Source organism: Sciurus vulgaris, assembly GCF_902686455.1.
Source record: "Sciurus vulgaris genome assembly, chromosome: 7".
NCBI lineage: Eukaryota > Metazoa > Chordata > Mammalia > Rodentia > Sciuridae > Sciurus > Sciurus vulgaris.
Genome location: NC_136467.1, coordinates 143691045 through 143703325, shown reverse-complemented (window position 1 = coordinate 143703325; position 12281 = coordinate 143691045). Strand labels below are relative to the sequence as shown.

General features: G+C 47.0%; 1 protein-coding gene across 4 annotated transcripts in view; it reads left to right on the top strand.

The window, feature by feature from the left end:
• Nucleotides 1-12281, top strand: part of ADTRP (androgen dependent TFPI regulating protein) — an 89987-nt gene that overhangs the window by 59614 nt on the left and 18092 nt on the right. For all 4 annotated transcript variants that reach the window (XM_079147913.1, XM_079147912.1, XM_079147911.1 and 1 more), the window contains exon 5: nucleotides 3879-3994. In XM_079147913.1, the coding sequence (XP_079004039.1) occupies nucleotides 3879-3994 (116 nt within the window). The remainder of the gene's footprint in view (nucleotides 1-3878; nucleotides 3995-12281) is intronic.

Sequence of the window (12281 nt, the reverse complement as noted above, 5' to 3'; positions counted from 1 at the left end):
CAAAATGCAACAGGAAGGAAGCAGAGACCATATTTTTGATGTTATCATGTAATTTGTAAAATGTGTCAGCTTCTGGAATTTCTTTCACTGGAGGAACTTTAGTGCTCTTAGGAGTGTGACCCACCATCTTTATGAATCCAGTCTTTGGAGTCTCCATGACTGTGGCTCCACAGATGATCTCAGTGACAAAGGCTTGAGAATCAGACCAAATGCATCCACTCCAAGTTTAGCCTCAGATGTGGGGAAATGTTATAAAAGCTACTTATCTCCTGGTAGGGGCTGAGGAGAAACAAGTTCTTAAATCACTATCATTACTTTCCAAGTTGCCACTCATGCAAGCTTTTAAGAATGTTTTATGGGCTGGTGAATTTTAGTAATGATCTCTAAGGCTATTTTGCCACCAGAGAATCTCAAGAGCAATTATTTTACTAATACTCAAATCAATGCTTCTACTTCTGTCTCCAAGATATTGAGATTGAAGAGGAAATTATACAGAGGTTTGGAGGGGAAGGGACAATGGCAGAGTAAAGAATGGGGAAGGAACAATACTGTCCTTTGACCAATGCATTTGCAAGGAGACACTTACAGCGAAGTCTCCCTAAGCAGGACTCTATTGGCAGGAAAGATAACTTCACTGCATCCCTCTGTTTATATGTGCTATTGTTTCAGCCCCTGGTGCTTTGTTTACTTTGGAAGGAAATATTTTATCCCCTCTGAGATAATTAATTTTTGTCAGTTTCACTGTTTATAAGGGAAACTGAGAAACTGTTAATTGAAATACAGAGTGAGTCACTGTTTTCAGTAATTTTTGGCAGCGTTCTAATTTGTGTCAATCCCAGCCTAATTATTAGATTTTTTGGAAGCAGAAAGCATATTTGATTTTTCTCTTACTGATTTTTTTTTTTTCCTTCCCTTTTGGAATCTATATGCTATCTGACAAGGGTTATGTAATCAATGTCAATGTGTGGTGGAAATTCCAGTACATTTGGAATTCTGGGAGGTTCATTTAGTCATTTTTGGCACCTCCCAGCAGCTCGGTATTTAGGAAGCTCACAGAATGTGGTCTTCCTTGTCTCCCAGGCCCACCCTGCCCCCACCAGAAAATGTGGTTCTTCTAAAGACCTTCCAGCTAGTACGAAGCCACCACCTATGGCCTACCACTTAATGACATCACTGAAGTACATTTCCCAGAAGCATCAGGGGGAATTCATTTGGAAATCCAATTGAATGTCACATGCAAAGGGCAGACTCCTTGAAGAGGTGACCAGCCATGCATTTCCAAGTTGTTTATTGTAAAAGCATTAATCACCACAGACTCATTTGCTCCTAAAACAAACACGCTACATTATTCCACAGGAATCCTGTTCCAGATGATCATTAATGTCGAGAACAGGGAGCTGCTGATTGTGGGTGAGGTTAATAAAATCTGTCAGATCAGTGGTCAGCATAATGGGCCTGTTAATGGCTCTTAATAGAAGTAGCTTCCTTCTGGCTGCAGCAGAGTGAATGCAGGCAGAAAAGCAGAGGGCTGTGCTGGGCAGACAGTGCTGGCTCTCGCCTTTTGAGGTGGCGTCTGGATAAAGAGAGCATGGAAATCAGTCCTGAAGTGTCCTCAACCCCTGTGGGAGGGAGTCCCCAGGACAGCCCAGGAGGACAGTGTGGTGCACGTGTCAGCTTCTTGCAAACCAGAGGCCAGAGGACATCCAGGCACCTGGACTGACATTATCCCAGACCATTGGTCTAGCCCTGCCCGGGTCAACCAGTGAGATGCAGGATGACAGTCACACTGATAATAGTGACAACACCTGCAAATGTCAATGGAGACTCAAGGACTGAGGACTAAGCCCTTTGCACGAATGTGCCTCAGTCCTCATAGCAGCATAATGAAGCTAAAGGTTGAGGTATTTAGTAACTAGCCCAAGGTTAGGTTTGGAAGCCTGTGTCCTCACAGGGGCTCCTTTGTTGAAGGAGGTCCCAGATAAGCAGTAGCCTAAAAGCAAACCAAAGAAGGTGGGAGTGGACCTGGACATCATCGTACCTGCACATACAACGGTCAGCGTGTTCGGGACTAACCTCAGGCAGCACAGCCATGATTTGTCGGCAATGCTGTCCCACCGGGATTCATTACTAAAATGTGGGATCCAGTTGTTCCGTGTCTCCCTGTGGCCTTGGTTGGGGCACTCCAGTAAACCAGTGATGGCCCCCCCCTAAGAATCTCTACCCCTAAGAATCTTACCCCACCCCTTTCCCACCAAAACTTGTCACATTTCTTATCATCAGAGGGTCTTCTTGATGATCCTGCTAGCGTGGCTGGACTGGGAAGAACCTGTTATGCCTTGGGAATGCCTCCTGAGCACCAGGTTCATGGGACTGACGGTAAAGAGTGCCTGGAGCTGAGGACCGTTGTTCCAAACACGTGGAGTAGGAGCACGGTGACATTCAAAGCTCTGAGAACTGCTGAGATACTGCCAGCTACCTGGGGGCTCAGGATCAGGAGTGGAATGGAGCTGGAAAACAGAGGCTTTGGTGCAAGCAGCTGCCAAGGCTGCAGATAGTGGGGTGCAGGAATGAAGGCGAAATCATAACTGCAACTCTAAGAAACAGAAAAGTCTAACTTGATTTGGAAATTGGCAGTAAGTAGAGAATGTGGCCAGAAGAGCTTCGTGCACGTTTCCAATAAATGAAAGAACATTGCAATGACTCCAGTGACCCCAGATCGGCTTCCAAAGCCAAGAAGGGGCACGCCCCAGATGTCTCCCCATCCACAAGCACCCCCATTCCTAAGGTGGATCTCAGGCTTATGTCACTTTTACAAGTCTTGTTTTAGGGCTTTGTAAGATGTGAGAAAACAGATGGTCATAGGGAGGGGTGATGCAGGGAAGGGGGGGGTGGAGGGTTCCCCAGGAAGGCGTATGCACACCCACAGCACCTCGTGTCCTCCGCAGGACTAAGCTCAGTCACGTGGTGTTACGTGCAATGGGGACACAGGGGTCGAATTGTTCCCTGTCCCCACAGTTTATGGATCTGCACCCCAAGTGCCAGACCGCTCAGCACAGGATATGATGGCAGAAGAACTAAGAGAGAGGAGCGAACATGAGGAGCAGTTAGAGGTGGCATCCTGGGAGACTGCACCGGCTGCGAGGAACACAGAGGATCCAAAAACAGAGGGAGAAGACAAGGTCCACGCAGCGAGAGGAGGCACTCAGTTCCGCTGCCATCCTGTCCTGCTTCGCGCAGTCTGGCACTCGGAGTGCAGATCCATGAGTTCTGGGGACAGGGAACACTCCTACCCCTCTGTGTCCCTACTGCATGTAGCACCGCGTGACTGAGCCCAGTCCTGCTGGAGAGCACAGCTGCGGGAATTGGAAGCAGCAGGCTGAGTACAATGGGGAATGAGGGCCTTGTTCTGGTGGAGGTTGAATGTGTGTGTGTGTGTGTATGTGTGTGTGAGAGAGAGAGAGAGAGAGAGCGAGCATGTTTGTTGTGTATTTGAAAGAATGTGTGTGTGTATGCTTCTGTTTTCATGTGTAGGTATGTGCATGTGTGTGCACACACGTGTGTGTGTATGTAAGTAGGCATGTGTGTGTGTGTGTGCATATGTGTGTGTTAGGAGAGGGTGGCAGTGGGCAGTGAGTAGGACCATTAGGGTTGATGACACATTATGAAGAGCCTTGGTAGCCAGGTGGGAGTTTAGACCAATATGGTAGCACATAGGGAGACACTGTAGGACCTTGGGCAACCAAGGAGTGAGATCTAAACCAGCAGTGGAAAGTCCAGCCTGCACTGTGCAAACAGGTAGATTGGAGAGGAGGGGGGGAGAATCACGGGTACTTAGACAGCCACGACACCCTCATGACCTGCCATCTTTTCTCCTCCAGCACACCTTCATATTGCCCTTCACGCTGCTTGAAGTCATCCTCAGGCCACACCACTATCCATCGAAGAAGACAGGAATCATGTTGTTGGCTGCTGGGACTCTTGCTTACACTAGCAGGTAAGAACTGCACAGAGAAAGTCAGCTTAAGCTTGCTCAGGACCTTCTGGAATATTCCACAAAGTCGTACCATTCTGTCAGAGCCTTTAGGTTGGTTGAAAGGGGGTTTAACCATGTTTAAACTTCCAGGTAAGAAGAACTCTTGTTGTTTGATTTCAACATTTCTGGCATGCTCATATACAGGTGTGAACACACACACACACGTGCGCGCGGCAAGTCACAACTTCCTTTCATCCCCTCACAAGAAATTTGTCTTTGCAAAGTGACACATGTTGCTCTCCCAAGAAATTGTTGATCTTTGATTCCATTTGGAATTAGAATATTTGAGAGGCTGATGATCTGAGGCCTTGAAACACATTCAACCTAAAAAGGTGTTTGACAGGTGGAGTGTGTTTTGGCCCTTCCTATGGCCTTGTGTCATCGTGGGCTTATTTGCATCCACGTCTGCTACTGGAGCACCTTTTGAGGGCCTTGGGAGATTGCCTAGGTCTTGCAGAGTGGCCTCACGGAGGCTGGGGAGAATCAAGTAGCTGGCCTGGATCTCATCATTCAGCCCCGGCAACGCTGACATTCAAAACGCTGCCCCTGGTCTGCAGTCAGGGACTGCACCTGACTTCCACGAGTGACAGGAAGCTCTCTCCACTCTCTAGCCTTCCCTCCAGCTGCAAGCTTTGCTCCTAGGGAAGGACCACTCCAAGCACAAGACCTGTGGATTAGGATGATAGTGGTCCTCTCCAGGCTCCATAAGCTGTTCCTGCATGGCCATCTGGCGAACCCCCAATCCCTATCCAGGGGGTGAGCTAATTCGGTGCAGTGCTCTGTCAGGGATGGAAGCTGGGAGAGAAGGAGACAGAGGAAGAGAGAGAGCATATTCCAAACAACATGGGCTCCATAGGGAGCGCCTACTTCATGGATTTCTGCAGAGTTTGCTTTACAGCAAATAAGCTTGGTGCTCATAACTCAGGTGCTGGTTCTCCCTAACACTCCTGTCCTTTCATGGAATCTGTCCACTTTCCATGGCCCTCTCTTTCTGGGTGCCCAAAGTCTTTCTTGTTTATTTATCTTAATGAAAGCACTTGCTAAAGAAATCTGCCTCAAGATTCCAGTGTTCTACATAGTTTTCAGCCTCTGGAGCCTTTGCATTTAACAAAGGACACTTCTAGAGAACAGGGCTCACACTGAAGACCAGCCTTGTGTTCAGGGATTCTGCGGAGAAAAACTTGTGTGATCAGAAAGCAATGTCTCACAGTAGCATAAGATGGGACCGTGGTGGGACATATGCCTTACTGTTGTCATATGTGACTTAACGCAATGGAATCCATTCTTATACAGAGAGGGGACCTGGACTGAGGTTAAGAGCATGTGCACATAAAGATATTTCTCTCTAGCGTATGCGTTGAAGAGAATCAGAGTGGAAAGCGTGTTTGGACATTCTGTTTTTTGTGGACTTCAACTTTTTTTTGACCAAGTGTAATTCTGGGAGTTTCAAGTTAGCACCTTTAGCACAATAACATTTTCTACCTAAGTACTTGAAAGTTGATCATCGACTCATGGATCCAACACTTGTTTTTCTTTTCCTCTTGGAGGCCTAAGGAGCACCTATTGTAGTGGCTTTGACAATGAGAAGCAGTGGTCTGCAAGTCTTGGCTTGTCAGTACCTGGGCACAAGTTCCTACCGTGCGGGGGATGGGGAGTGTGGGGACAAGGATGCGGTGGGAGGATGTGTGAGCCCTTCCGACGTCCATGCAGTTATTTGTCGGTGTTGGGTGAAGGCGCCTGGGATATAGCCAGGCACAAGTGGTCTGCTATGTTTAGGGACTGTCTTGGAAAGAGGAGTGAGAAGGCAGGGTGGTGAGACCCGACCAGCCCTGGCACACAGGGAGGCTCAGGAAGTGTTTTCTAAAGGGAACACTTGTGCCAACTGAGACTCAAGAGAGAATAGGAATGGGTCATAGAGATCCTGGAAATACCTTGAAGCAGAGGGAAGAGCAGCCCTGTAGGGCCACAGGGAGCAGGGGGTGTAGCTGAGTTGGGGGACAGGGAACCGCTGGGTCATGAATCACATCAGTGGATTTGGACTTTTAAACTATCAGGCAGAGAAGTGAAATTTTGTGGTTCACATAAGAAATACAGTTAGAGGATTCTGGCTGAAGAGTGGAAAGCGGGCTGAAGAGCAGTAAGTAGATAAGATGTTGGCATTTGTGGAATTCCAGGAGGGCTGATGTTAGTAACTGAGGACGCTATTGACCAACCCACAAATAAAAGCAGAGAGCGTGAATGGCAGCAGGTGACTTAGAGATTCCTGGTGTCGTGGTTTGGATATGAGGTGTCCCTTAAAAGCTCCTGTGTTAATGCAGAAATGTTCAGAGGAACAATGGTTGGATTGTGCGAGTGGTGCCTTAAATGGTCCAGCTCAGTTCGAATGGACAGGCTAGGTGATCACTGTAGGCTGGGGCATGGCTGAAGGGTGCGTCTTCCCTGGGGTCCCTTCTCTCCCCTCTGCTTCCTGGCCACCATGAGGGGGGCAGCCTTCCTCCACTACCACACGCCACCATGATCTGCCTCACTCTGGGCCCAGACCAATGGACTCAGCAAATCATGGGCTCAACCTCTGGAACTGTGAGCCAGAATGACTTTCTCTCCTCTAAGTTGTTCTTGTCAGGTATTTTGGTCACAGCAACATAAAGCTGACTAATACACCTGGCATTGAAAAACGGGAGCTCCAATGGGTTACACAATGTGTCCAAGGTCACATGGCAGAGGTGGGGGAGGAGTGAAGCTTAAGCCAACTTAAACCATGGTCTGCTCTTTCCAATCTCGGTTCTGCACCCGAGTATTCACAGGGCCAGGCGTCTGTTCAACTCCCAACATGTGCAAAACACCCCACTACGTGCTGGATATGTGGGCAGCCAGAACAGTCGCCCCAGTCTCTGCAGTCTAGAAATCATTCTTGATGCTTTTGTCTCTGATTCTGTGCTTGGACAGGACACTATAGTCACAGTAAAGGAGCCAGCGATGGGAAGGGATGGAGCCCTGGGGCCGGCAGGGTGGCCCCATGCAGGGAGCTGCCATGATTTAGTCCTTGCTATCACTTGAGAAGTACTAAATCAGCACTTGGTACGTCCAGCTTCATTTTTGCTAGAGCAAATCAAATCAGTTTATTAAGGGGCATTTTATGCTGTTCCATTGGTGGAAACTTCCCGATCTCTGTCTATTCTCTGGCGAGGGGACCTTTGACTCTTTTTTGCCTGCCATCTTTTTTGCCCTTTCACATCATGCTGGGCCTCGTGGCCCCAGGTGGCCACAGCAGGTCCCCCACACTGAGGATACCCCCGGAGATGCCGCTGGAAGTGTGATGGGCCAGCAGTTAGGTGTGCCAATTGGGTGGCCAAGTGGGGGAAATAGCAAGGCAGGAATGAGGTGAAGACATGGGCTCTGGCCCAGGGAGCGTGAGAACCAAACATGAGTCAGAGAAAAACTGCCGTCACTGAGCTGGAGAAGCATTTCACTGCCGAAACCATGTTACAATGACCTAAAAATAGCCCCCGAGACCGTGGGGACTGCCATCCATGGACTGCTTGCTTTTTGTTATTTTTCAGATTGCAAAATCGGAGGGCTGGCCCCGAAGTGGGAAAATAAAGCTTTGCAAAGTAGTAATGACTACAAATCTTTCACTTCCTTTGGAAAGCATTAGTCACCTCCAAGTGTGGTAGCTGCTCACTCCTTCCTGCTCTCTCACCCCAAAACACCTCACCTAGCTCTCTGTGAGGCAGTGGTGAGGAGCAGGAAAAATAGAAATGTTCCTTCTTCTGGTTTTTATTTCTTCTTTGATTGAACAAATATTTCCCCTAACACAGCACTGGTCGCGCTGGGAACAGCAAAGTCATATAAGCCAAGCCTCAGGCTGCATGGGGTTTATACTTAATAAATGGAAATGAGCTATGCATACGTATTATAAGAGCATAAGCTGGAAAGTAATGAAATGTCATTAAAAAATACAAGGAGCCACAGGAACTCAGGGGAGGATGAGGGGACATCTGGCTGAGCACTGTGGGAAGGACTAGCAGGGTCAGAGCTGCAATAAGTCTGAAAAAGTGAACCACAGGAGCTCAATTCCAAGGTCAAGAGAGCACAGAGCACATGGAAGCAAAGGTCAGTACTTCTCTTCAGCTGGACCTGAGAGTGAATGAGATTAGTAGGAAACAGCCCCGGAACTGCCCACTCCTGGGGACTGTGGATGCAAACCAGAGGAGATGTGTGCACACTCTTTAGTCCATGATGGGCATTTGTACCAATAAGTCTTTTGTAAGTTGAAACAGTCCTTAATGGAAAATTCATTGAATCTACCTTAATGTCACTCTGGAGTACTGGTGTTCCCCTGGTGGTCATGTGACAGACTGGGAGCTGGAGCTCACTGCCCAACATTGGGAGAGGATTGGACTGTACCTCCAATCCTGGGAAAAGAGTCAAATTCAAAATTCCAAGCACTGTTTCTATGGAGTGCCTACCGCTTTCCCATTATTGTGAAGTTGGGCTGGGTGCAGTGGTGCATACCTGCTATTCCAGTGACTGGGGAGGCTGAGGAAGGAGGATCAAAAGTTTGAAGCCAACCTCAGCAATGTAGTGAGACCCTAATCAACTTAGCAAGACCCTATCTCTAAATAAAAAATAAATAAATAAAAGGGGTGGGGTGTTGGGGTTGTATAGAGTACTTGCCTAGCATACGTGAGGCACTGGGTTCAAGCCTCAGCACCACATGACGATAAATAAATAACAAAGTCATTGTGTCCATCTACAACTAAAAAATCATATTTTTTAAAAAAAGGAGTGCGGATGTGGCTCATTGGTTAAGTGTCCCTGGATTCCATCCCAGTACTAAAAAAAAAAAGTAAAGTTGAACCATTGCAAGTCGGGGACTATCTACGTAGACAGAGGAAGAGTTTATTGTTGCTGTTGATTGTTTCTGTGGGGTATTAATGACTTGGACAGAGAATTATGCCTTAAATAGTCAATCTTGACAGTTGCACTTGAAGTGGATTGGACTGACGAGGTGGGAGCAACGTGAAGTAAAATCATACTGTGCAAGTCAAACTCAGCCAAGGTATTATGTAGCTTAATCCCAGAGGCTGGCCAAGGTGGCAGAGAATGATCAGATCATCAGGTGGTAGAAAACCAGGACTGGACAAGAACTCCACTGTCCCTAAGCAGGAAGGAAGCTTCTCAATGGGAGAGGTATGTCAGGGAGGGATTGGGCAAGGGTTTTGCATCTCCATGCCAGGGTTGCCACTCCAACAACTCTCCTCATTGCTCATATTGTCAAAATCCAGATGAACTATCTGTCTACCATTCTCGCTTTGAAGTTTCTCTCCTATATCAGTCAGCTTTTCATTACTATAATAAAATATCAGGTGTTAACTATTTAGTGAAGAAAAGAGGTTTATTTAATTAACAGTTTTGGAAGCTGAAATCTAAACAGTATGCACGGGTTAGGCAAGGGCCCCCATTGGCTGCATTACTTCATGGCAGGAGCAAATGTATACCTCTGTGTCTTTGTGTTCTCTTCCTCTCCTTATTAAGCCACCAGAATTCAATCATGGGGGCTCCACCCCAATGACCTAGCCTAATCTAACCACTTCCCAAAGGTCCTGTTCCTAAACACCACAGTCAGATTAAGTTCCCACTCACAAGGGTGAAAACTTGATAACATAAGACTTTGGAGATTAAACTTCTGCATGAATTTAGGGGAACAAATTATAGCATCTTCACTCCTTTAATGTGATTTGTTCTGCTGGGTGAGAAAGATGTGATATGAAGGTTAAGACTTCAAGAACGATATGCCGAAAGCCCACAGAACTTCCTTATCTATTTATCTCTAACCACAGACTGCCACTGCTTCCTTACTAATAAGAGAGAAGATCTGAATTCCACTGTCACCATGTTGATGCTATGAGATCTAGAATGAGGAAACTCTATGACATTATTTGTGACCAGCCAGCCTGGCACCCAAAGATTCCTATGGCAGATAGTTCTAGAAGGATATAAAACATTGTTCTATGACGATGGAGGGGCAGCATATTGGCCTCTTCAAAGTATTAATTAAGTGAAACCCAAACTTGGAAGGCTAGTGGGAACATTTCCCAAGTTTCAAAGGCTACAGTTGTCTTGAGGTTCAGGAAGCTGAGAGCTGACTACCATAACTGTGGTGAACAACATTCACAGAGTGCCATGATTCCTACCAGAACCACCCGGACAGCCATCACTTAAAGGCAGAAAGACCCAGCTGGTCCTGGGTACTTGGGAAACTGATGTGCATGGCAGAAACCATCCCTATCCATGCAGTTTTCAGACTGGGAAGGAAAATAAACCAGCAACATTGGTAAGTTCCATGGTAGGGGAACACATGGCACAAGAACCCACCTGAATGGAGGTTGGGTTTCCAGGAGACCTTTCTAGAGAAGTGACTTTCAAGATGAGATTTGAAGTGTAAGACTGAACTTGGCAAAGAAAAAGAAGTGTGTCTGGGAGACAGACTCACTGGAGATGTTGCAGTGGAGTTGATCCCGGGGGACAAGACCCAGAAACTGCTTCATTCAAAACCCAGAAGGGTTTTGGGCAGGATGGTGGCAGGGGAGCCAAGTAGGTCAGGTGAAGAGTCTTGGAATTTTCTGGATGCAACGGATGGCTACTGAAAGCTGGGGGTGTCATGGACAGGGTCACCTCTAGAACGATGCCTGGTTCCTGGTGACTTGAAGGGTGGAAAGCGAAGGGAAGGGCACAAGAAGACCAACTGGGAGAAAAGGACAGAGTCACAGGCTAGACGAAGGGCCCTGGACCAAGGTCATGAAAGACGTACTGGAGGAACCTGTGGATAGAGTTTCATGGGATCAGACGTGGGGGCAAGAGTGAGCAGAGAGCTGTCATTGAAAGGCAGGACCTGTGAGGGAGAGGTTCCCTTCCTCCTCCACCCCTCTGTTCCTGCCTGCTCGCCCATCCCTGCTCCCCTCCTTTCTTTCTGTCCCCCCTCTCATGTCCAGCGATACCCCTGACGTTGTGGCTCTCCTCCCTGGTGCTCCCTGCTGAGGGCTCTTCGCCAGCCTCCTCTCCCTCCTCCCTATTTCTATTTCCATTACTTTCCCACCATCGGCCAACACACCTAGCACTTTCTCCATGAAAACTCACAATTCTTTCACTCATCTTTGAACCTCTATGAGTCTTATGCTGAAGGAAACAAAAATTGAAGTAAACAGAAACTTTCCAGGCCTCCAGGGGGTTGTCCTTATTTGTAGACTCTCTTATGTAAATGTGCATGGGAATCCGAAAGCCTTGATTTCAGGTAAACAAAATAAACCATATGAACTAATTAATACAATCTGTTTGGAGTGTTCTCGCATCTCCTTACTGAAGCCCGGTCGACTTGGGGATATTTATTTTCTGCCTCTGGTACGTTCTCTGCCCTGTTGTGAGAAGCAGCCAGCAGCATGGAGCATTGTGGAGAGTCTTCCGCATGCATCCCTGGGTGCCCAGCCTCTGGAATTCCTATGGCTGTGATAATGGCAAGAATTTTTTTTTTCTGTAGTCATCTCAACATTGCTGTGGGAGGAGCATCAAAATAGACCTGGGAAAACAAAGCAATGTAAATAGGACCAGGACCAGGGACCATGGACCAAACCTACACTTACAGAGTCCAAAGATCAACACCTCCTTCAATCTCTAAAATTGTAATAAAGTACACATAGCAGAACACTTACCATTTTTACCACTTCGAAGTGTGCAGGTCAGTGGCTTTCTGTCACCGTCATCCATCCAGTACTTTTTGTTCTTCCCAAACTTAAACTCTGAAGCCCGCGTACCACAGCCCCAATGCCTTGCCATCGCCATTTCACCCTCTGACTCTGAGCACTTGACACTGTTACATTTCACGTTAATGAAAGTATACAGCGGGTGTCCTTTGTTTGGCTTATTTCACTTAGCGTAATGTCTTCGAGGTTCACCCATGTCCTAGTATGTGTTTGAATTTTTTTTGTTTTAATGTGGATCTGTAGGCCACATTTTATTTATCCATTCATCCACCAATGAATGTGTGAGACATTTCCACCTCTTGGCCACTGTGAATAATGCTGCTAATGAATACACACATATTTCTTGGAATCCCTGCCTTGGGTATATACCTAGAGGTGAAATTGCAGGATCATATGATTATTCTATTTTAATTTTTTTGAGGAATGCATATATAGTATTCCATACCAGATGCACCATTTTACATTCTCACCAACAAGGCAAGAGGGAT